Source organism: Centrocercus urophasianus, unplaced genomic scaffold, assembly GCF_019232065.1.
Source record: "Centrocercus urophasianus isolate 14NV4802_14NV808 unplaced genomic scaffold, USGS_Curo_1.0 seq_30, whole genome shotgun sequence".
Lineage (NCBI taxonomy): Eukaryota > Metazoa > Chordata > Aves > Galliformes > Phasianidae > Centrocercus > Centrocercus urophasianus.
In genome coordinates this window covers 7,823,301-7,846,671 of record NW_024884867.1, presented here as the reverse complement: position 1 = coordinate 7,846,671, position 23,371 = coordinate 7,823,301, and the positions used below count along the sequence as shown (strand labels likewise).

At 54.7% G+C, this 23,371-nt stretch overlaps 1 protein-coding gene across 10 annotated transcripts in view; it reads left to right on the top strand.

Annotated features, from left to right (window-relative positions):
- NCOR2 (nuclear receptor corepressor 2) overlaps positions 1-23,083 on the top strand; it is a 163,179-nt gene extending 140,096 nt beyond the window's left edge. For 5 of the 10 annotated variants that reach the window (XM_042828580.1, XM_042828579.1, XM_042828576.1 and 2 more), the window contains exons 27-47: positions 489-592; positions 2,381-2,531; positions 5,240-5,392; positions 5,734-5,820; positions 6,229-6,506; positions 7,446-7,809; positions 9,748-9,975; positions 10,139-10,384; positions 10,492-10,641; positions 11,071-11,205; positions 11,311-11,473; positions 11,972-12,402; positions 13,735-13,878; positions 13,982-14,130; positions 14,451-14,644; positions 15,899-16,048; positions 16,835-16,980; positions 18,120-18,173; positions 20,147-20,374; positions 21,682-21,861; positions 21,944-23,083. In XM_042828580.1, coding sequence (XP_042684514.1) covers positions 489-592; positions 2,381-2,531; positions 5,240-5,392; positions 5,734-5,820; positions 6,229-6,506; positions 7,446-7,809; positions 9,748-9,975; positions 10,139-10,384; positions 10,492-10,641; positions 11,071-11,205; positions 11,311-11,473; positions 11,972-12,402; positions 13,735-13,878; positions 13,982-14,130; positions 14,451-14,644; positions 15,899-16,048; positions 16,835-16,980; positions 18,120-18,173; positions 20,147-20,374; positions 21,682-21,861; positions 21,944-22,119 — 3,911 coding nt within the window. In that variant the 3' untranslated portion in view covers positions 22,120-23,083. The remainder of the gene's footprint in view (positions 1-488; positions 593-2,380; positions 2,532-5,239; positions 5,393-5,733; positions 5,821-6,228; positions 6,507-7,445; positions 7,810-9,747; positions 9,976-10,138; positions 10,385-10,491; positions 10,642-11,070; positions 11,206-11,310; positions 11,474-11,971; positions 12,403-13,734; positions 13,879-13,981; positions 14,131-14,450; positions 14,645-15,898; positions 16,049-16,834; positions 16,981-18,119; positions 18,174-20,146; positions 20,375-21,681; positions 21,862-21,943) is intronic. The other 5 variants (XM_042828584.1, XM_042828583.1, XM_042828581.1 and 2 more) reach the window with 3 other exon arrangements.
- The last annotated feature ends 288 nt before the right edge of the window (positions 23,084-23,371 follow it).

Here is a 23,371-nt window from a genome sequence, read left to right as displayed (position 1 = left end):
ACTGCCACACTGCCCATGGCTGCCAGGGGGGGGCTTCTGGGGGGATTTCTGGGTTTCCCTTTTTTCTTCCCCCATAGCAGTGCAGGGGTTGCTTTTACACGATTTAAGTAATTCTGGTTTGTAAGCTCTCCCAGGTTTGTGCAGCCATATGCAGAGTGCACAGTGCCTTGGCTCCAGCCCAGCACAAATAACACACAAATGAACTCAAACCACCCTGAGCTGCATCTCTCTGGAGATCTCTGATCGCATCAGGAGGAGCTGAGACATGCTGTGCTTTCTCCCAGGCCCATCAATCTGCCCAGCTCTACTGTGAATGCACCATGGAGTTGGGAGCTTCAAAATAACGGCTCCTTGCACTGCTCAGCCCCATGGCTGCATCCCTTAGGGGGCAGGGTGGGGAGGGCTCTGCAAGGTGACATCTCCTGGAGGGCTTCCCACACTTGTTTGGCTGACCACAAATCACAGTTCGCCACCTTTGTGTCCTGCAGGTACATCCCTCAGCTCTGCCTCAGGAGGGAGCATCACCAAGGGGACACCCACATCCAGACCCCCTCCAGAGTCGCCCATCACGTACCGAGGCTCCATCACACATGTAGGTCCCTCGTCTCTGTCGGGCTGTGCTTACCTGGGTGCTGCTCATTGGGCACATGGCATGGGACTGAGCAACACAGGGAAGCATCACGGATCCCTTGCAGACAGCCTCAGCCTGGCGTGGCCCCAGCCCCGTGCTGTGAGAAAGGCAGAGCTTAGCAAGCAGCAATGCACGTCTGAGCTCCCCCATTGAATTTAGTAGCTGTCAAGAGCACAGGCAAAAGCAGCTTTAAATGGCTCTGAGAAAGTAATCCTGCCAGGGCAAGAAGTGGTGAGGAGGAGGAGATGGGTGGAAGGCTCTGCCCAGGCAGAGGGAGGGGGAGGCTGCGGGGTGCATGTCAGGTAACAAGCTCTGCTGCCAGCGCTGTGCTGCTCTGTGGGTCCTGCCCAAGGGCTCTCTTGAGCAGAATGATGCTTTGGCCTTAATCTCCACCATCCATCTTTAGAAGAGCAGCTGGCAAGCGGGCAATAGTTTTTGCAGCGTGAGTTATTGCTCATCTGGTTACGGAGCGGAGAGCATAAAAAAAAAAGTCATCTGTTTCCCTTAGGGATTTGATCTGGCCATCATTCAGCTATTTAAAGCCACTCGTGCTCAGATTTTTGCATGCTTCTTTCAAGCAGGGTGACCGTGTCCCTTTTGGCCCTGGGGACCTTCACCTAAATCCTGGCTCAGAGCAAAAGCTTCTCCTGCCCGGTGCCCCACATCCAGCAGCTGCCAGGGCTGCAAGTGACACAGCAGAGCAGTGCATCCCCCTGTGTGCCCCTGCAGCAGCAATGGGCAGGCATGGAGTGCCTGGAGCACTGGTTCAGACAGTGAGCAGAGTTTAAGATGCTGTGTTACATCCAGCTATTTGATCCACCTACGTTCCTTTGTTTCACTTGGGATTGAAGGTACCAAACCCAGAGCGAGAGGGCACTGCCATCCCCAGTGTGTGTGCAGATGGAGCACCCAGCCCTGCAGCAGCCCCCAGCGCTATCGTTGATATTTGATCTTGCATTACTCATCCAGTTTGCAGGAGGCAGGTCTTGAATAGACGGTCTCTGCTCTGAAGCCATCTGTCATCATTTGCTCTCAAATCCCCTCTGAGCACGTCCACGGAAGGAAGATGACTTTACCTGGGGCTTGGAACACCAGCACCGGGTGTACCCTGCACGCCAGCAGTCAGAGCACTGAGCCTGGATGCTGCAGTGGGGTTTTGTGGACTGGTGTGGCTCAGATGGCTTTGTGCAGAGCACGAGTATCTCCACGTTGGGGTAGGGGAACAGTCTGCAGAATCTCAAAACGCCGACAAAGCTGGTATTTTTAACTTGCCTTCTCTAAGGCCAGTTAGGCTCAGAATGGGTGCAGGTCAGCACAGGTGTTCCCTGGCATGGAGCAGGGGGACTGCTGCTCCTACGGTGCCTGTTCCCACTTGGCACTGAGCAGGTTGTGATGGCAGAGGGTGGCAGAGGGGTGTTAACAGGCTGCGACATCGCCAAGGGCACCCAGCTCTGGGTATTGTGAAGGGGAGCCCCCTGGAGCACAGTGCCTGCCATCCCCACGCTGTCCTCACCCCTGCCTCTTCCCAGCAGCCTTCTGCAGCTCACGTACCTCCTTACCGCTCCTCGTTATTGTCCTCATCAATAATTAAGCCGCAGGTTTCTCGCTGATGGCTGTCAGGAAGCGGAGGCCGGGTGCGCTCTCCTCCGCTTAGCTTCCCCGGTGGAACAGAGTGTTCCTGTGTGCGAGCGCACTGCTTGCTTAATTGCTTGTGACACTGTTAAATATGGATCTTGGTGGCTTTCCAAGGGCACCCCAGCAGAAGTGCTGTACAAAGGAACCATTACCAGGATAATCGGAGAAGACAGCCCCAGCAGAGCGGAGAAAGTGAGAGAGGATGCCATGCCAAAAGGACATGTCATTTACGAGGGGAAGAAAGGCCACGTGCTGTCCTACGATGGTAAGTCGCAACCCTCGGCCTTTTGGGGGCAGGTGCTGGAGGGCTGTGCAGCGGTGCTGGGAGTTGGGAGCTGCGTGGGGAAAGGCCACGAAGTGAGGTGGGATGACCTCATGGGTTCACTTCCAGTGTGGTTTCTCTCTGCTTCACCGCACCTCCCTACAGCTGGGTTTCCATCTGTCTCATGCTGTCCTCTTGCCTTGGTCACGGTGTTACTGGCCCCATCCTGGTGTACTGTGCCAAAAGAGGATCCTCGAGGTCTTAGGCCAAAGCGGAGCCTAACGAACCTGTGAGATGGAGGCAAGTCAGGTAGCTTGGCATAGAGACATTGGGACATCAGGCTTCCTCCTTGGGATGTCTTGGGCACAGCAGCACCGTGGCTCTGTTTCCCTGTGGCACATGGGAGCTGGTGGCTCACTGTCCATCAAGAGCTTGACCCTGTGTCCTTCCCACATGGCCTGTGTGACAGCCAGCAGCAGAGCAGCACAGCACACTGAGCAGCACAGACAGATGCTGCCTCACTCACAGAGCTGTCTGTGTGCCGTGCTGGGGCTCCTGTGCCTCCAGCTGCTGGTGCCCAGTCCCGTGTGTTGGGAAGGACAGCACTGGGACGGTGTGACACAAATTGAACTGCGTTAGGGATTGGCAACAAGTGAGCCCCCAGCTCCCCTGGCTCCAGGGCAGGATGGAGGTGCTACTTGTTGGTAAGCTGACCCCTGGCTGCTCAGAGAGCAGTGAGATGCAGAACTGACAAAACAAATGTTGGCCAGCGGCTTCACTGAGGATGGTGCTGCTGTTGGGAGGGCTCAGCACGCCCTGCAGATGCTGCACTCAGACCCCCTGCACAGGAACATTGCCATGGGAGGTGCCGGAGCTGTGTTAGCAGCATCAGCACGCAGCCAGCAGCTGCTCTGTGCCTTTGTGCCTGCTCAGCAGACAGCAGCGCTGCCCGTAAGGACTCGTCCTCAGGCTGTAGTGGCCTCCATGGGAAATAAGCAGATGTTCATCTCCAGTGAAGCCAGGAATGCCTGCTGTGCTCTTGTTGGGCCAGGATAAAAGCAGCTGGAACTGCTGCATGGCTTTGGCATGGCATGGCCATCTCACAGGGCTGCATCACTTCTCTTCTGAGTCAGATTTACAGAGATGAGTAAGGACCAGATCCTGCTCTCAGTCACCTCAGTGCTGCGCTCGCACGCCTGCAGCCCTAAGAGGGCAGGAGCTGCTTCCACCCTGCTGGGTCAACCCAGCCCATGGGGGAAGCTGCTGGGCTCCTGCTGTGCCACTTCCCTGCAGGCGGCTGCAGGGCCTCTGAGGACAGGGCTGCGCCATGTGGAAGCCGCCTCATGCCACAGCCTCCCATGCTTGCTGTCAACTCTGTCCCAGATGAGAGGTGTCACCACGCAGGCGTGTATCTGTGCACCCTTTGGGACAGTTGGCAGTGCTGGTGCCAGGCAGGGCACAGGAAGCGCTCTGGGACTTGTTGTGCAAGCAGCTATTTCCATCTCCTTCACAGGGGCTTGGCGTCCCCAGCTGCAGCCATCTCCTCTCTCCCTGCCCTTCGGGGTGTGGAGGAATTAATGCCTTCCCTCCAAACACTACACGCTCAATAGCATCGATCTGACCTTAAGCCATCCCTGCCCTGCAGCCCAGCCCCACTGCCTGGCTCCTTCCTGCAGCCAAAGAGTTAAAAAAAAATGAACAAACAAACAACAACAAAAAAAAAGAAGTAAGAAAAATGAAATTGTTGTTGATGATGAATTTTGGCAAGCCGAAAAAAAATTGCAAATTCTTTAGTGTCATGAGGGTGCTTAAAATAAAAGAGCTGTAATGAGGCGAGATCCTGCAGCATGTGCAGGCTGAATTGTGCTAGATTGGTTATTCTCATGCTGCATATGATTGCGGATGGCTGCTGCGAGGCAGGGACGTGGCTTTGGAGTGGTTTTCTTTCTGTTCAGTCTCTCTCTTTCCCCAGTACAAAAGGGGCCGCATCCCCTCTGCAGGGCACAGATGTGCTGTGTTGGGGAGTGGCTGCGTGCAATGCTTGCTGCTTTCTGAGCACCCCCAGATCTTTGCCCTTGAATGAAGCTGGATTGAAGGCTTAGGGCTGAACTACCTTTTGTCCTCGTGTACACAGCCCCAAACCCTGTCTGCATCCCAGCTCCAGTTTGCAGAAGAATTGGCTCCATGTTTGTGTGAGCGCACAGCCTGTGCTCTGTGGTCAATGCAGTGCTGCCCCATCACGGCGCTGACGTGTGGGATTTTCACTGTCTGTCCCAGTCCTCATGTGCACTCATTGCTGTTTCAAAGGAACTCTCTGCTTTGCCTCTCCCCTCTCTTGTTTTTCTCGCCCAGGGAGTGTCTCAGCAAATGTTAAGACTGGAGAGGATCCCAAACAGTAGGTGTCTAATAAAAATGAAAACAAACAGCAAAACTTCCCGGAACTACAGGGTTGAGCTCAGTGGAAGTGCAGCTGCCGACACAGGGGCTGGCCCCAAGCTGTCCCCTGCCTGCATCAGGGAGGGAGCAGAACGCAGTGGGGAGGATGCTCTACCCACACAGGAGGCACAGATCTGGAATCAGAGCAGGCAGGGAGGGCAGAGCCAGCAGCTGGATTTCTTGGAAGCCAATCTCATGCAGCGTTTCTTGCGTTGCCAAGAGGTGGCTGTTGTTCGGGTGGGGTCTGATGTTGATTCTCGGTGTTCCCATTCCAGGTGGAGTTGCTGCTTCTCAGTGTCCCAAAGAAGACAGCAGGAGCTCAGGAGCTTCACATGAGCCCACGGGAACCAAGCGGACCTACGATATGATGGAGGGGAGGATCAGCCGTGGCTTGTCGTCCCGGGATCCGCTGTCTGCCAGCATTGAAGGTAGGTGTGGGGAAAGCCTTTCACCCCTGTTGCGTCTGCAGAGACCCCATCTTGTCTCTTGCCTACATATCACACCTTCCCATGCCTGGCTGTGGTTTGCTGGGTCCCTGTTGCACATCCCAGCAGGGCAGCGTGGCAGAACGGGGGCACAGACCAGCCTGTGTGCCTTTGGCTTCTGTCCTGGTGTACCAATTTCAGGACTACAAAAACGGAAGCACGTATAAAAAGAGAAATCAAGTCATTTAGAAACTCCCCAGCGTCCTGGCAATGCTGTCATTATACATTGGTTTTATATGAACTTCTGTGCCACAACCCAAGTTTCCCACTGTGATCTATCCTAGGTCTCATGGGTCGAGCCATCCCTCCAGACCGACACAGTCCCCATAACCTGAAGGAGCAGCACCACATCCGGGGCTCCATCACACAAGGTGAGGCTGCAGCAGGGCAGGGCCATGGCCAACAGTAAGATGGGGAAGTCTTACAGACACAGCCCCTTGTTCCTGTGGTCAGGTTAGGGCAGGAGGAACCCACAGTGCATATCTTGGGGTCCAGCTGCAGGTGTGAGAGATTTTCAGTTGTGCTCAGTTTCTACCAGTCTACAGTCAGGAGTAGCATTCCCATTGACTGGCACAAAGGTAGGCTGCAGGTGGTACGAAATGAGCCCAGAAAGTGGTGGTGGACAGTCCTGTTGCAGCAGCAATGCAGATGCACGTGTGTTTGGTTGAGCAGCAGTCCTTGAGTTACATGTGTTAACTGGAAGCCCCTTGGACTGAGCATTCCCATGGGGACGGTGTGTGTCTGGGAATCACCCTCAGTTTGTCTGCTTGGGGCTGCAGGAATACCTCGGTCCTACGTGGAGGCCCATGAGGACTACCTCAGAAGAGAAGCCAAACAGCTCAAGAGGGAAAACACTCCACCACGGGACTTATCCGATGCGTACAAGGTCAGGTCTCACGAGGGCCTTACTCCCCTGAAAATGAAGCCAGCCCACGAAGGCCTGGTGGCCACAGTGAAGGAAGCAGGGAGGTCAATCCATGAGATCCCCCGAGAGGAGCTGAGGCGGACACCAGACATCTCTCTGACGAGGCCTCTGAAGGAAGGCTCCATCACACAGGTGAGCACGTGGACAAGCAGCAGGTGGGCTCAGACCTACTAACCCCGCTGTGCTTGTAGGGAACTGCTTCCAAAGCAAAAGGGAAGAAGAGGGGGCTCTAGGACTCGGTCAGCAATCAGTAGGTAGGCTCTGCCTGGGTATAGGTTCCTCTTTCCCATCCTTCAGTGGATAAATGCAGTACCTCAGAGCTCCCTGGCGTGCTGAGAAGGCGATGCCCTGTCCACACACACTGGAGCAGACACATTTGGCCCATGTCCAAGGCCAAAGTCAACATGGTGCCCTCAGCAGCTGTGACTCTGTTTGTGCACAGCCTCGGTCTCCTCCCTGTATGGGCAAGCGTCAATTCAGCAAGGCCAGTATTTAGGATGAAGTGTGGCATGCTGTCTCCTGTTGGGCTGCAAATATTTGCGAGGTTCCCATGGCACCTCGCAGTCCTACCTCATTTCACGGCATGTGTAGGAGAGGCGTGATGGGCACAGCCAGCCTTCAGTGGTGACTCATCTCCATCTTGTTGGAGCACAACAAGGCATGCAGAACGGGCACTCCACCCTGCCCGTTTCCATGCGGTGCTGCTATCTCTGCTTTGCGGATGGCTCTCGTCATTTGACCAACTAAACTGATGTCTGGTGTACTGACCTACTGGCGCGGGAAGCGTGAGTTCCACTGAAGTCTGGTGGGCTGTTGAATAGGAATTAGGAATTTCTTTTTTCTCAGAAAGAGCAGTCAGGCTCTGGCACAGGCTGCCCAGGAAAGTGCTGGGGTCACCGTGCTTGGAGGTGGTCGAGAACCTTGGGGACATGGCACTGAGGCACGTGGCTAGTGGGCATGGAGGGGAGGGGCTGGGGTTGGACTGAGGTCTTAGTGATCTTTTCCAACCTCAGTGATTCTGTAACTCTGCTTTATGCCTCTTTGACCCCCCCATGTTCCTTGTGACCCCAGGGTACCCCACTGAAGTACGACAGCGGCTCTTCCTCATCGAGTACCAAAAAGCACGATGTGCGGTCCATCATAGGCAGCCCTGGGAGGACTTTTCACTCTGTGCACTCAATGGATGTCATACAAGACCCAAGGAATCTGGAGAGAGCTTACGAAGAAAGCCTGAAAAGCAGGCCGAGCCCAGTGACCAACTCGGGTGGCTCAATTGCCAGAGGAGCTCCTGTGATTGTACCTGAGCCAGGAAAGCCCCACCAGAGTGCCCTCGCCTACGAGGACCACCAGGCTGGGCACAGCACGGCATTCAGCAGCCACTTGCACAGAGGGTCTCCGGTCTCCACAAGGGAATCCACGCCACGGCAGCATGAAGGTAACTGCCAACTTTGTGTTTGGTGCTGGGATTTACAGCAGGGCACGTGGGAAGTCGCTGCTGATCTCACCTGTTCCCAGCAAGTGCTTGTCTGACCTGTTCTGTTCCAGCACCCACTCCTGCCTGCAGCCAAGGCTGACTCATGGGAGTGAGGGCTGCTGCCCTCCTGAGTGTCATCCTTGTGCCAGACTTGGCCATGGCACTCCTCTTTCTGAAGGTGGTCAGGAGAGCAGTGCTCTGGTGGAGAGGATTTCCACCTTTTTCACCAATCTGTTAAAATGAAATGGAAATGTGGTGTGTTTATCCGTCACCTCTGCACCTCACCTCTCACAAGTGGGCCTCTGTGCCCATAGAGCCAAGCAGTGATCTGCTGGGATGCATTCAGAACCAGAGCACAGAAGGTCCCTGGCATTCCAGCATGGCGAGAGGCAGTGCAGATCCCATTCCATAGGACACCACCTATCAGGCCTGCTAGCTGTGGGTAACTGCAGCAGCCTGGGAGCACTGCTTTCCTCCAGCTCTGTGGCAGTGTTTGGGGGATGTTTGCATCTCCCACCTTCAAATCCTTGTCCTACACCAACAGTCTTATGATTTGGGGGTGTGCTGCACAAGACACTGCCATCTGCCAAAAACCAATGCCAGGATGCAGCTTTCCTGAAGGACCATAAATTTGAGCTGCACGTAGCAGAGCTCTCCAAAAATCTTCCAGCATCACTCATGGCCAAATGATGAGGCTCTGGGCACATTTGGGGTCTCCATGGTCAGCTCATCCCTTTGCTGTTTTTCCAGTGAGGTCCATCACTCTGGGAAATCCTTCAGCTGCTTTGCAGCTGATGAGGTTTGCACATATGGTGAGGATGGCATGAGGGAGGCAGCACCCAGGCTGTGGGGAGGGATCCCAAGGGGAAAATAAGTGCTCCTGCAAAACACCAGCAGGGAAGCAGGTTCCTTCATCGTTGGGCTCATGGGAAGGCATGGGCTGGCTCTTTTTCTGAATGGTTCTGGGCTCATATCTGTGCAGTTTAGTGCAAGAGAAGTGTGTTCACGCTGCTTTGGGGTGACTGTCAGTTGCTGTCCACACTGTTGTTACAGCCAAGATCTGGTGATCATTGTCCCGGGTGGGGTGAGAAGTGCCACCAATGTCCAGCACAGGTTGGGAGAGCCAAGAAAAGGCCCTGACATTCCTCCAACCTCACTGTGAGCATTGGGCAAGAGCTGACAGGGCAGCTGGTGCCTGAACCCTCTGAACTCTGTTTCGTCACTGTGGCCGGGAGTTTCTGGGACTGCTGACTTCCATCGCTGGGTGCAAACATCCCCAAAACGCTGCCTGCAACTTGCAGGTTGCACGAGGTGGAGGAATGGGAAAGTCCTGTCCTACTGCTCCTTGCATCTGTGGCTCCACTCCCCACTTGGAAGAACTGCCTGCGCATGGCCTCCCTTTGGGGATGGAAAACGAGGTCATCTGTCTGTCCCTCCCTGTGCAGATGCTGCACTGAACCATGCATAGGACTGGCATGGGTCCTTCAGGACCATATGCAGTGCTGTCGTAGCAAAGCCCAGCGTGCTGCACCTGGTGCCTGTGCCCTGTCCCAGTCCTGTGCTTGTGGGACAGTTTGAATGCTACATGGAGAGAGTGGGATGCCAAAGGGAGAGGTCCAGGCTGTGTGTGACGCAGGCAGTGAAGGGTGGGAGCCCCTCTCCATGTCTCATGGGGCACAGATGGGCTGGGACACGCTTCTCCTGCGTGCAACCAGGGCTTGGCTGCCTTGGTGTTGGTGGTGTAATGTGGCATGGCAGCACAGCAAAGAGGAAAGGTCCCTCGAGTTCAGGGAGAGCTGTGGGCGTCCCCTGAGGACACACTTGGCTCAAGGCACCCCTCAGAGACATGGCTTGGCTGCAGTGCTTGGTCTCTGACTCATTTCCTTCTGCTCGCTGCAGGGAGCATCACTGCTGGGAAGCCAGTGTCCCAGGACAGAAAAATCACCCCCACATCGAGAGAGCTCACCAACTCCAAGTCTCCACATGCCCCTGTGCCCGACCACCACCACCCCATCTCCCCCTACGAGCACCTGCTGCGTGGTGTGAGCGGGGTTGATTTGTACCGAGGACACATCCCGCTGGCTTTTGACCCTGCTGCCATCCCGAGGGGAATCCAACTGGAAGCAGGTACCATTAGCGGGGGGGCTAGTTGTCTTGGGATTGTGCTCCAAAATCTAAGATTATGCCAAGAAAAAACACCGCTGTAGGTTTAGTTATGGTAGATGTGATACCTCCCAGAAACCATTCCTTGGGAAGCACCGCATCGTTTCTCTGTCCGTTTCTCTCCCAGCCGCTGCTTACTACCTGCCGAGACATCTGGCTCCGAGCCCCACGTACCCCCACCTTTACCCCCCGTACCTCATCCGGGGGTACACGGACACGGCCGCCATGGAGAACCGACAGACCATCATCAACGACTACATCACGTCGCAGCAGATGCACCACAACGCCGCAGCCACGGCCATGGCGCAGCGGGCAGACATGCTGCGCGGCTTGTCGCCCCGTGAGCCCTCGCTCGCCCTCAACTATGCAGCAGGTCCTCCCCATCCAGGAGGGGTTGGGGCTGTTCCCACGTTTTGGGAACCGGGGCCAAGTAACAGTGCCTCGCTGTCACCCTGACAGTCCTCTCGCTTCTCTCTCCAGGAATCATTGACCTGTCCCAAGTGCCACACCTGCCTGTCCTCGTGCCCCCCACCCCTGGCACCTCTGCCACCTCCATGGACCGCATCACCTACATTCCCGGCCCCCCCCAGACCTTCAGCAGCCGGCACAGCAGCTCCCCGCTCTCCCCAGGTAATGCTGCAGGTTTCTTTTCTCAGGGGAAACCGATTGGGCAGGACTCATTCATGGCTATGAGCTCAGCATGCTGGGAAACACTGGGGATCACAAAACTTTCCTACCCAGTGATCAGGACTTCCTCACAACAGCTCCTCCCGTTCTGCTGTGGGGAGGTTCTTTGCTTTTCCTCCTTCTTTCCCAAAGTGGGAGCTAGCAAACAGCTTTGTGAGAGGTCAGACCCAGGAGATGTCACCAGGACTACTACTATGTGATTTTCCTGGGCTTTGTCTCTCAGGTCACTCTAGTCTGTCCTGCTCCAGGTGACCTTGGATGGAGCCATTTCTTATCTGCTCTGCAGACTCAGCAACGTGAAGGACAGGCAGCATTCCCTGTGGAGAGTGACTTTGTTTGCAGCCCTTCCATTGCCTTTCTGTTGTGTTTCAGGAGGTCCCACGCACTTGACCAAACAGTCAGGATCGTCAGAGCGGGAACGAGATCGGGAGCGTGAGCGTGAGAGGGAGCGTGAAAAATCCATCCTCGTTTCCACCACGGTGGAGCACGCGCCCATCTGGAGACCTGGTAGGCTGGGGGGCAGAGCTGGCACCACGCCTTGGGGCCTTGCAGGGTGGAGGTGGAGTCGGAACTCCAGAATGAAGGGCTGAATCCTTGGCTGTCTGCCCCCAGGTACAGAGCAGTCCAGTAGCCGTTCTTCCTCGCACTCTCACAGCCACCAGCACTCTCCCGTCTCGCCCCGCACCCATGAGACCATCCAGCAGCGCCCCAGCGTGCTCCACAACACGAGCATGAAGATCATCTCCTCGGAGACCCCCACTCCTTCCGTCCTGCGGTACGTTCCCACACACCGTCCTGCCTCTGGCCTTGGGATGGATAGGTTGCTCATTATGAAACGTTTCCTGGGCACCTTGGAGATGCAGAAGGGTTGTTTTGGCCTTGTCCCAGCAGGAGCACAGCTGGTACTCATAGGAAAGTTGCGATGGGGAGAGGGGGTTATGAATGTCTCTGAGCTTGTCCCATGGGCTTTGTTCTCTCTGGTGAATCCGTCCAGGCCACATCAGGTATCCCACAGCCAGCTATTCTGGCAGGCACCTGGTTGGCAGAGGCTTCATCTGAGCTCCCTCACTTGCTCCAGTATGTGCCACCTCTGTGACCCACGGCAGGCGGTTGGAGCTCAATGATCTTTAAGGTTCCAACCTAAAACCATTCTGTGATTCTGTGCTCAAAGCCCACTGAGGATCACAGCCAGACAGTGCCAGTCTTTGGCCAAGCGCTCCCCTTTGCCACGTGCTTTTCTCTGACCTTTTCTCCATCACCTTTTGCCTTGCAGAACCTCCTCCACCACTACCACGTCGCCCATCCGCTCCGCAGCCTTCCCCTCAGCCTCCACGCTGCGCTCCTCCATCAGCGCGGCAGACGGCTACGCGGCCATGCTGGACCCGGCCATCCTGCAGAAAGAGGCCTCAAGGGCACGGGAATCAAAGGCAGAGCGAGCCCAGACCGACAGCAACGTCTTCACCTCAAAGCTGCCCAGCGGGGCTAGCCTCGAACAGTCGCCTTCACCTATTAAAGCCATGGAGTCGAGGCCTTTACCTTCCTCTGGACCCGGTTCTTCTCATCACTTTAGCAGAGGACAGGGGAAAAGCCAGCAGCACCACCACCCTCTGGACCAGCAGCATGCAGCCTCGGGCCCCGAGCACAGTAGAGAAAAGAGTCAAAGTAAACCCTTTTCCATGCAGGAACAGGAGCTCCGAGCACTCGGTAAGACCGCTGCGACAGCGGCCAACTTCACAGATGTGATTATCATGTGCCAAATGTCTTGTGATAAGGGGCAGCGAGAAAGAGGCTCGCTGAGTACCAGCTCCACTAGTGATGGTAAGCCACTGGAGGGGGGGGAAGAGAGCTGTGGCCTGGCACCAATTTTATTTCATTATTTCTTATTTTCAGTTGTACATTTTGGTTATTGGCTTTGTCAGCTCCCGAAGTGTGTTTGTCCCTCTCCTCCCTGATTGTTACGTTATTGCAGTCATTATTTGTGTGGGTTTTAGGGATCTTCTCTTCTCCCACACTTTCCAGCCAAGCTCTGTTTTGCAAATGTCATGCAGTTCCTGGTATTGCTTTTACAGACAACAGCAATTTGCTAATTCTGATTTCCCCACCATTAGAAATTCCCAGGCAGTCCGTAACAAACAGTTGTGGGCAATAAATTGAAGGGGCAAAGAGGCAAAGCAAGCATATGGGGATGATGTGGCCATTGGCCACTCAGCACACACGTCCTCACTCACGTCATGCCGTTGGGATATCCTCAAGCTGCAGCTCAGCGTGGCTCTGACCGGGTCCCCTTGCTACAGCCTTGGGCCTGAGAGGTGGGAGCTGCCAGCACGCCCTTGCTCATAGAAGTCGTAAGGAGGGCTGTTCCAGTGAGGGTGGCTCACCACACGTCGCCTTTCCAGAGGACAGCCCAAGGCATCCTACTGGGGCCGGGGCACTGTGTCAGTGGGGCAGGGTGCATCTGGGCACCGCTCAGCATTGCCAGCTCTGCCTGGAAGGGGCGGTTTCTAAGAATGGATTACAAGGAGGGTGAGGGTCTGTAGGGCAGAAGTTGTGAGTGTTGCCCAACCCTGGCTGAGCTGACAGGAAAACAAGAACCTTCTCCAGATCCTTAGCCCCACTCCATGGAATTCTGACCGGTCTTGCCTCAGTTTCCTCACTCTTAAAAAGTAACGTTGATCCATTGCAAATCAGCACATTTTGAACCTTGAGTCTCTGCAAAGTATTTAAAAGGCAGACAGAGGACAAAAAGAACATCTGTGTATTTGAGGAGGGGGAAGAGCATGAGGCAAACCTGCAGGGGTTGAGTCTGGGTCCTGACTCTTTTGCTGTCACTGTGAGCTGCGTGTTCCCTCCATCTGCGGGATTCCCCAGATCTGTGGGAATGCGGTGCAGATCCCACTGAACCCTAGGGTTCAGCCAGACCCCGTCCACTTCTTTCTTCCCTCTTTGCTGAATGCACAGCTGCCCACCAGCGACCACGCAGTGCTAGGGAACAGCTAAGTAACTCCCAATTTTAATGCCCTTCTCACCTTTATCCAGGCTTTCACGGCGGATACAGCCCTGACCGGATCGAAGCCGTGAGTCCTGTCAGCTCGCCCAGCCTATCCCATGAGAAAGGGGCCAAGCTGCTGCAGGACATGGAGAAGGGGCACGGGGAGCATGACCCAAGACAGAAACAGCAAGGTGAGAGCAGGGGCCTGGTGCCATGCTGAAATGGCGTTCAGCCATCGGGAAACGGGACACGAGTGTCACCTTACTTCAGCTCTGCTCTTTGTGCCTTCTCCAGCCTCTCTGAAGGCCTCAGGCCCTGAAGCAGCCCACCTGCAGCACCTCCGGCAGCCTGACGGCCCGCAGCCCCAGTGCCAGCCCCTGCAGTCCAGCCAGAGCGTCAAGGGCATGAACCAGCGGGTGGTCACACTGGCCCAGCACATCAGTGTAATTAACCTGGTTTTCTTTCCTCTGGAGGGAGGAGGGAAGGGCCATGTTTAGAGCTTATATCTGGTGGGGAGGGCCCGGGAGTGATGCTAGAGACTTGGTGTAGAGCCAGAGAGAGCAAAGTGCATTGGATGCGTTCATCGCAGGTCCTTGTGTCCCAACCTAGCTCGTCGCAAGAGCTATTGCTGACAGGACACAGAAGTTACATCCCTGCAAGGCCTTACCAGCCTAATTTCCTCCTGCTAGTCTTTAGCTGACTCCTGTAAGAAGTAAGAAATAAAACCCAACTCTTCTTCTGACCCAAGGATTTCTTCTTCTAGGAGGTCATCACCCAGGACTACACGCGCCATCACCCCCAGCAGCTCAATTCCCACATCCAGACCCCGGTGTACTCCTTCCCTGGGGCTGCGTGCCCCGTGCTGGACCTGCGCCGCACCCCCAGCGAGGCATACCTGCAGCAGCAAGAGCATGCAGTGGCTTCCAGGATCTCCCCACAGAACGAAGGAGGCAAAAGGTGAGCTCAGAGAGTTGAGTCACAACAGACACAGACAGGTTCTGCCAAGCAGTAGCCATGGCCATAGTTGGTTGGGTTTTGAGTATCTCCATTGATGGAGACTTCAGAACCTCCCTGGACATACTGTCCCAGTGTTCAAGCACCCTCACAGTCAAAAAAGTGTTTTGTGTTCAGGTAGAGTTTCACTCATTTTGGTTTGTGCCCACTGCTTCTTTTGCTGTCTCAGTCCTCAGTCTCTGGCACTGAGCAGTGACCTTTCAGACCACAAATGGTTCCAGAAAAGCCCACAAAGAAACATACTTTCCACTGGTTCAGAGTAAATTTTACCTTCGTCGTTCCTAGTGATTTTTGTTGCTTCAGGCAGCACTGTTATTTCTTTTGTTATTTTTGCCAAATCATGCAGATAGCACTAGAGAGTATGATTGAGTTGGAAAAAGTGGGAAATGTGGGGATGGTGTCTGTCCTCCCACCCCAGCATCAGAGTTCAGTGAAATCCAGGTATGTCCAGGAAGCAGAAGGTCTCGAAACTTACAGTTCCTTGTTGGTAAATGCCATTATTTCCCTCAGCTCTGCATGGTCTTAGGGTTGGATCTGTAAAGTCAGGGGAGAGAGCCCAGCCCTGGCCAGCCGGAGATGAAAACAAAACTGAGAAAAAAAAACATAGGGAGAACAAAAATGTAAATTCCCAGAACCGCCTATGAGGAATTCCTTGTGGGCTCAACCCCGGCTGCCTCCCAGGCTGCAGTTGGAGGGCTGCGTCCCCCCAGCCGTCCCACACGGGCCCACCATGCCCCTGCAGTGAAGTGGATGGAGATGGTGGGTGCTGCCCTCCTGTGCATTAGCAAATACAGTGGAGAATCACAAGCTGTGTCCCCAGAGCATTGATGTCCACCCTCTGGAGGAATTGCGTCCCTGCAAACGCAGGAGTGGACAGATGCTGGGGCTGAGCTCCAGCTCTGCTCCCTCATGGCATCCCCCCCTGGGACGTTGGGGGCATCACTGCCTGGCTTGCTGCCTGGAAATCTGGGCCACATCTCCGCTCAGCGCTGCTCAGCAAACGCCTGCAGTTCAGAAAGGCGCCCAAACTGCACTGCTCCGAGGGCTTGTGTTAAATGGTGCCGTGAGCCCACGAGGGTGGGGAGCTTGGCTTCATTCCTGCTGTACTGCAAGCTATTTCAGTCCTTCCCCATCACCCCACACGGAGACTGAGCGTGTTGCAGTGCACCAATCGCATCTCCCCATCGCCGTCCTCAGGTCCCCGGAGCAGAGCAAAGCCTCAGCTGGCGGCGGGTCGGACAACTGTATCGAGCCCGTGTCTCCACCAGACGGCGTGGGAGAAGCGGAGCACGCCAAGAGCGCCACGTACCCGATCCTGTACCGTGAGGGCGAGCAGCTGGACCAGAGGTACTGCGCAGCCATCCCCACGCTCACCTCCACCCAGAGCACGACCCCATCCCTGGGCCCCATCCCTGCTGAGCTGGAAGCTCTGCTGTTGGCGGCTTTGATAATCATACAGCGGGGCCAGCTGGCTCCCACAAGCCATCCGTGGAGCTGGCCTCTGCGCTGCGCCTCCTAGGACATGGCCACGCTGCTGCGTGCTGCTCAGCACTGCAGCCTGGTTGTGTTCCCATCCCTTCTGCTGCTGCGTCCCAAGGGGCCCTCTTCAGTCCCATCTGAGGCATCTTTCTGTAGAAACTGACTCCCTGAATGTTTGGCTGAGCAACAGATCTGCTCTTGGGGAACTGTCTGAAGGAGTTGAATGGGCTCTTTTATTGAAAGGTGGGAAGAATTAGGGCATAGATTTTTTCTTGCAGACGGAAGCAATGTCACATCCCAGGTCATCATGGAAGGATATAAGGAAAAAGGGATTTTCAGATATGAGGAGGAAGTTTTTTACAATAACGGCAGTGAGGCACTGCACAGAGTGCCCAGAGAGATGGTGGTGCTCCGTCCCTGAGGTCTGTGAGCACTGATGGAGCTGTGAGTGTCCCTGTGCACTGCAGGAGTGGGACCAGACAACCTTCGGCGGTCCTTTCCAACGCTAATGGTTCTGTGATGGATTGGATATCCCAGATATCTCAGGAGCCCTGTACTGATGATGAGGAGTTGCACTAAGAGAAAAGTGCAGCTCTAGATAGGACATCATGACCTGGACATTGCAGAGGTTTCTGATGGCTTTTTGGTTTGCAGGATGGGGTCCAAGTCCCCAGGAAACAACACTCAGCCTCCAGCTTTCTTCAGTAAGCTGACAGAGAGCAACTCTGCCATGGTGAAGTCCAAGAAACAGGAGATCATCAAGAAGCTCAGTACGACCAACAAAAATGAGACGGAGTACAGTAAGGACATGGGGATCTTTACTTTGGGGCGCAAGGGGAAAAGCCTTGAGGACACATGAAGCAAAGGAGGTTTGGGGAAGAGTGCTGTTGTGTTGCAGGCTGCGAGCTCCCAGCCAGCTCTCTGCATCATGCCATGGTTTCTTGGGAAGTGCAAGCGCCAAATGCTTTTCATTGCATCTGGGGAAGTGATGGGAGCCTTCCCAGCTGCGCATCTCCATGGTGTGGGGCTGTCAGTCCCACCCTGTGGCAGCACCAGATAACCTCAAAAGGAAGGAAATAAAGAGCTGAGCATGGAGGAGACTTGCAAGCAATTGATATTTTAATGAATGGCCAGCCAAACTGAATCCTTCCTCCTTGAGGTGCATCTCTCCCAAACGTTACTTTAATCCTTACGTCAATATTGGTATAACTCTGTAAAACTAACCAGGCTGGCTTATATTAAAAATCCAGCCCATTCATTCATTAACCACTAATAGAGTAGATAGGATCATAATTTAATTTAGCCCTGCATTATACAGTCAGTACTAATTCAATTTGAATCCATCTTACAACAGCTGCATTGGATAAAAGCAACTGAGCTGTCTCGTCTCCTGGATGATGTTACCATGAGCCAACAGTATTGTTATGGCCCTTTGGGGACGTGCAGCTGAACCCCATGACCTTCCACACTTTTCCTTATCAAGGGAAAATATACAGAAATAGGAAACACCTTTTATTTGATGAGAATTTCTGTTATTCTAAGGAAAGCATTATCCAAGTCAAATAGCTCAGCTAAGAGGGAAAATATTGATGTAACGTTTCTTCTCCTCCTCCTCGCCCTCCCCACTGCCCAGACCTGCTCCTTGGGTATGGAGGACTGGAGCCTGTGGGAATCCCATAGGCGGGAGAGGGTTTAACTTCATAGAGCTCTCAATCCAAAGGGCTGGAGGGAGGGATTGCAGTGCCGGGTGTGAAGGCATCGCCCTGGGATCTGCTTCTCTGCCATTTCCCAAGATGTGACTGCTGGCCTTTAGGCAGAGCTGCCCCGGGGCTGGGGGCTGCTGTCAGCCTGGGCGCTGCTGTGGAACACGAGCTCTCCCAGCTCCATGGCTCCAGAACAGCACTGCTCTGTACTCAAGAGCTTCTTTGTTTCTCCCCAGATGTTGGGCAGCCTGGGACAGAGATTTTCAATATGCCAGCGATTACTGGAGCAGGTAACTCATACTATGTCTGTATTGTGCCTCATTCCATACCAAGTTCACAGCTATCCAGAGCAGGAAGATAGGGTGATTGGAGCATCTCCGTTTTTCCTTCTGCAATAATGCCAAGAGTGGCATTGCTGAGGCTGCAGCCTCACTGCCCTCCGTCGCTCCCTGCTGTTGCGTGCAGTGTGACTCCTCTGAGAGCTTCACAGAGGATGAGAAAGAGTCAGAGCTGTGCAGAGCTGAAGGGCAGTGCAGGAGCTAAACTGGAGGTCTGGAGCTTCCCGCGGGCTCAGCATCCTCCCCAGATCTGCACCTGTGACTTTTGGCCCAGCTAGGAAAGGAAGAGAGAGAGCAAAGAGGTATTGGAAGTAGTCCTACAGGGTTGGGCAGTGGGGGCTTCCCAGATGTGGGGCAGGTCAACCTGAGGGAGGAAGATGGCATGAAACCTCCGCCACCAGCTTCTGGCATAGCTGCAGAGAGGTCTGTGTGGGGACAGAATGCCAACAGGAGAGTCCTTTGGTTGGCAGCACTCGTCCCTCAATGTCTCACCTGCCCAAAGGCAGAGGTGGATGCACTCCCCCAGCAGCACCTCGAGGAGATAGGGCCCCTTGCTGCAGTGCTGTGGCATAGCCGTGCTCTCCCAGAGCTGTGATGTACTGCTGGATAGGAGGCACATCCCATAGGTGCTGTGTACCTGCCCCCATCCCCATGGAGATCCAGCCCTGCCAGCAGAGCAGCTTTCTCAAAGGAAATCCCCACTGAGAAGTATTAAATAATACTTAATAAATGATTAACACCTCCTCCAGTGGAGGATGCCTCTGGGTTGTACTGTTTAATTATGAGGAGGAATGACCAAATTTCCCCTGCCAAGGGAAGGAGCAGGGAGTGCCATGCACACTTCTGTGCTGCTCTGCCTCAGCGCAGGTCCCGAGCCCAGGGCTGTGGGCACGGATTGTGGTGCAGGAGGGCAGTGCATTGTGGCACGTCTGTGGCAGGCAGAATTTGTGGGGTGAAGCCCAATGTCCCAAGAGCGTCGCCTGGTTCCAGCTGCTCATAAGCACAGGGAGCAGGGGGTCTGGAGGGGGCAATGGGGGCAGCCTGCTCCTTTCCAGGGATATGAACCCCCTGGGACGGGGCGAGCTGGGGGCTGTCAGGGGATTCCAATGCCGGCCTGCTGTTCTTGTGTCTGTATTTTGCCCTTGCTTGTTCCCTGTAACCACCGCGTTGGGAATGACGGTCGCGTGGCTGAGCCTAGTGCCCTCTGGTCCCTGCGCTGCACTATAACTGCATGGCTTCTGACACTCACTGCCACTCAGACGTACACCTTGCCTCTGCAGCCTGTCCCGCAGCTGCGGCCAAGCCCAGGGGGACCCCATGGGGGGGTTGGGGCGAGGAGGGACTGAAGGACCCACCCTGCCCTGCAGGCTGCGTGCCCCTCTCCCACCTCCTATGCTGATGCCAAATCTGGGCAGTTCTTTCCAATCCAGTTTTTACATTTTTTTTTTCTAAGTGCCCCCTCTTCCTCCCCTGTCTCTCCCTCCTTGGGAAGCCCCAGCCTCCAGTTTCTCCACACAAACATATTGCATCCGTACGTGCATCTGTGCGGACTCCCCACAGCCAGGCACTGAGCCAGGTGGGAGCGCAGCCCCCTCCTGCTGCACCCCAGGGCTCAGCATAGACCCTTCCCCACTTCCTCTGAGCCCTCGGCCCCATCTCAGCCCCTTCCCCTGCCAGGCCCTGGGGCGGGATGGAGTGGGGAGGAGGAAGAGGAAGAGGAGGAGGAGGAGGGGGGCCAACATGCGTTGCAGAGCTTTACAGAACAAGATGACAACATTTGTTGCTTTGCGAGAATGTGCTGACTGTTTGTTTCTTCCCTCCTCCCTTGTCTCCTTTCTCCCCTTTCCCCGTCCCCCCATCTTTCTTCTCATTTGGCTCCCCCCCACCTCCCGTCCCCTCTTTCCTCCCCTTCCCGTATCTCCCAGGGCTAATCAGTTGTAGGAGCCAGTCGGTCCAAGAGAATTCCAGTACCAACATGGGGTTGGAGGCAATAATTAGGAAAGCCCTAATGGGTAAATATGACGAGCAGTGGGAAGAGCGCTCACCTCTCAGTGCCAATGCTTTTAACTCTCTGAATGCCAGTGCAAGCCTGCCCGCTGCTATGCCCATAACTCCTGCTGATGGACGAAACGAGGACGTGCGCTCCTTGCCAGGTCTGCAGCCCTCTCCACCTTCACTCTCTCTGTATTATTAATTCTCAGCATTTCTATTTCCCCTTTTGTGGGTGGATTTGTTTTTCCCCCCATTTTTGTTCATTTTGGTTTTCTTTTCTCCCCACCCCAGCTTCAAGCTTTGTGAATCCGCTGATTAATCCCAGTCTTGTTTGATGTTCATTTAATAGTCTCAGAAGGTGCTGATGCTTTCTCTAAACCACTGACCGTGCTCCTTTCCCCATTCCCCACTGTGTTTTTTTAATACCTCCTTTTTTCTTTTTTTTTTGTTTTAATCACGTAAAGGAGGTTTATGGGATGGGGAAGCCAACACCCAAAAGACTAAAGCAATAAACCTTTATTTAGAGCCACCCCAAACTGTTCATAAAACCCCATCCCATGCCCACACAGCAGGAGGGAGTGTTCAGATCCAGCACTGCCTTCCCAGAGCTGGGCTCCAGAGCTGCTCCAAGCCATGAGCAGGTGCAGGGGACACAGGGGAGTGCCATGATTCTCTCCCCAGGCTCAGGGTGTCAGTGCTGAGATGGGCAGTGCCTGGAGGAAGAGAGAGGACTCACATACAGAGCCAGGAGGGATAGATGGGGATGCCATCTGAGGACAGGACTGGGGCACACCGAGTTTTTAGTGCCTCGGGGGGTTTGCTCAGTGTCGGTTCTGCACACCCTCAGCTTGGGAAGGGAGCCCCAGTTTGTTTGAGGTGTGCATTTGTGCCCCACACAGAGGGCTTGATGGGTGCTGGGGCAGTCTCCAGCCCAGCGATGTGTGGGGGCACGTGGTGCTGAGCCCTGCCCAGCTGGCAGCCAGCGCTCCACAGCTTGCTGCAGGCATGCTCTTCGGCTGCTGCATGAGCCCAGCAGCTTCTGCCACCCATGCTTCCCTGTGCCCGCTGAGATCTGCCTAGGGCAGGTGGGGTGGGACAAGAGCCCATCCGTCCCCTTTTGGGAGCTCTGTCCTGCTTAGCTGGGCTAATGTTCCCAGCACAGAATGTTCTGTCTCCTAAACCTTAAAAATCTGGCTGAAACATGGCCGGAGATTGTGCTGTAAGGATGGATTAACAACCACAGAAATGAGGGACTACAGCCCTGTGTAGCTATGGGGTCCCTGGAGCTCCCATCGCCCCGTGCAGGGCAAGCTCGCCTCCTGCCACCAGCACCTTGCAGGCTTCAAACAGCACGCGGGGCTGGGGAAGCGCAGAGGGGTGCACGCACTCTGTGCCCAGTTTTGCCCCAAAGTCAATCACGGCTCCATCCTAGCAGGGCCGGCTGATGAGCAGGCGCTTCTCTTTGCAGCAGGAGGGGGGAAGCCAAAGATCGCCGCCAGACCCAACAGCCGCAAGGCCAAGTCGCCGGCGCCCGGCCTGTCCTCTGGTGAGCGGCCGCCGTCCGTCTCCTCGGTGCACTCAGAGGGGGACTGCAACCGGAGGACGCCCCTCACCAACCGTGTCTGGGAGGACCGGCCGTCATCCGCAGGTATAGCATGGGGAGGGGGACGTGTCCCTGAGGTCTCCCACTGGTCCCACAGCACTGACCCTCTGTTCTCTGCTCCACACAGGCTCGACGCCGTTCCCCTACAACCCGCTCACCATGCGGCTCCCCAGCGGGGTGGTGACAGCGGCCCCGGCTGTGCCACTGCCACAAGGAACGCCTGGCGGGCAGCACCATGCCTGGGACGAGGAGCCCAAGCCCCTGCTCTGCTCCCAGTACGAGACCCTTTCGGACAGTGAATGAGGCGAGCCAGGGGCAGGGAGACGGCGACCAAAACGAAGGCGCGGGGAGCGAGGTGCCCGGGGCCTGGCCCCGCTGGCTCTCATGAGTAAAGATGCAGGAGCAGAGCTTTTTTTTCGGTTTTTAATTTTTCTTTCTTTTCCTTCCTCTCCCAACCGGCCAGTTTGGTGGGGATTGTGGGGATTATTTTTGTTTTTTTGTTTTTCCTGTTTTTTTTTTTGTTGTTGTTCTTGTTGTTCTTGTTGTTCTCAACATCTGGAAACGTCTGCATCCTCTTCAGTCTAAGAAAGAAAAAAGAAGCCTTAACGAGACAAAACCCAAGGATCCCATCTTTGTCCTTGCCAGCATTGCTGGGCAGTGACCCTGCACACCATGTCCCAGGGCTGCGCGCATACAGACGCTCTGCTCCATGGCGCCGGGCTCCGTGGGGCCGTGCCACGGAAACACAAAACCTTGAAACGGTTTAACAACAACAAAAACAAAAGATTTAAAATGCTTCATAGGATCGAACCCGATTTGGTTTCCCTCGGCAGGGTGGGAGCTGCCATCCCCGCCGCGCAGGACGCGTCAGCTCGATGCGCTTTGCACGCAGCTGGGGGAGCAGGGAGGGCGTGAAGAGCCATTTCTGAGAATATTGCTTGTCCCTTTGGTGGCAGAGGGCCTGGGCTCCATCGGTGTGGGAGGAGATTCCCCGTGCTGCCCACAGACGGGCTCGGTTGCTTTAAGTGCATTGTTTTCTGAATGGTGAGAAAAGGCAATTGTAAATTGTATTGGTCTACAGGGTATATTTTTGATACCTTCGGTGAATTATGTCGATATTTTACGCAAGGAAGGACTTAAACAAAACACAGTATTACATGCTGTAAAAGAGGTTCTGTTCTTACACGCAGGCTTTGATGTGTTTGTCCATTGTATGGAAATGTTTAAAAAAAAAAAAAAAAAAAAAAAAGAGATGGTAACAGTGATCCATCAAAGTCATCTGTAAGTCAGGAGAATGTATAAACTTAGTTTAAAAAATAATCTTGCCATGGTTGCAGGGCCCCCATGACGTACACCGCTGCTGACTGAGCAGAAAGCCTTTGCTGGTTGCAGGCATTGGTTCTCCAGAGCCCTCCGGAGCTGCCGGGTGTGGGGCAGCACGGCAGGGAGCCAGCGGGGCAGGGAGCTCACAGGAGAATTTAAAAAGAAAAAAAAAAAAAAAGAAAAAGAAAAGGAAAAAAAAAAAAGTTTTTATTGTATTTTTGTGATACACATG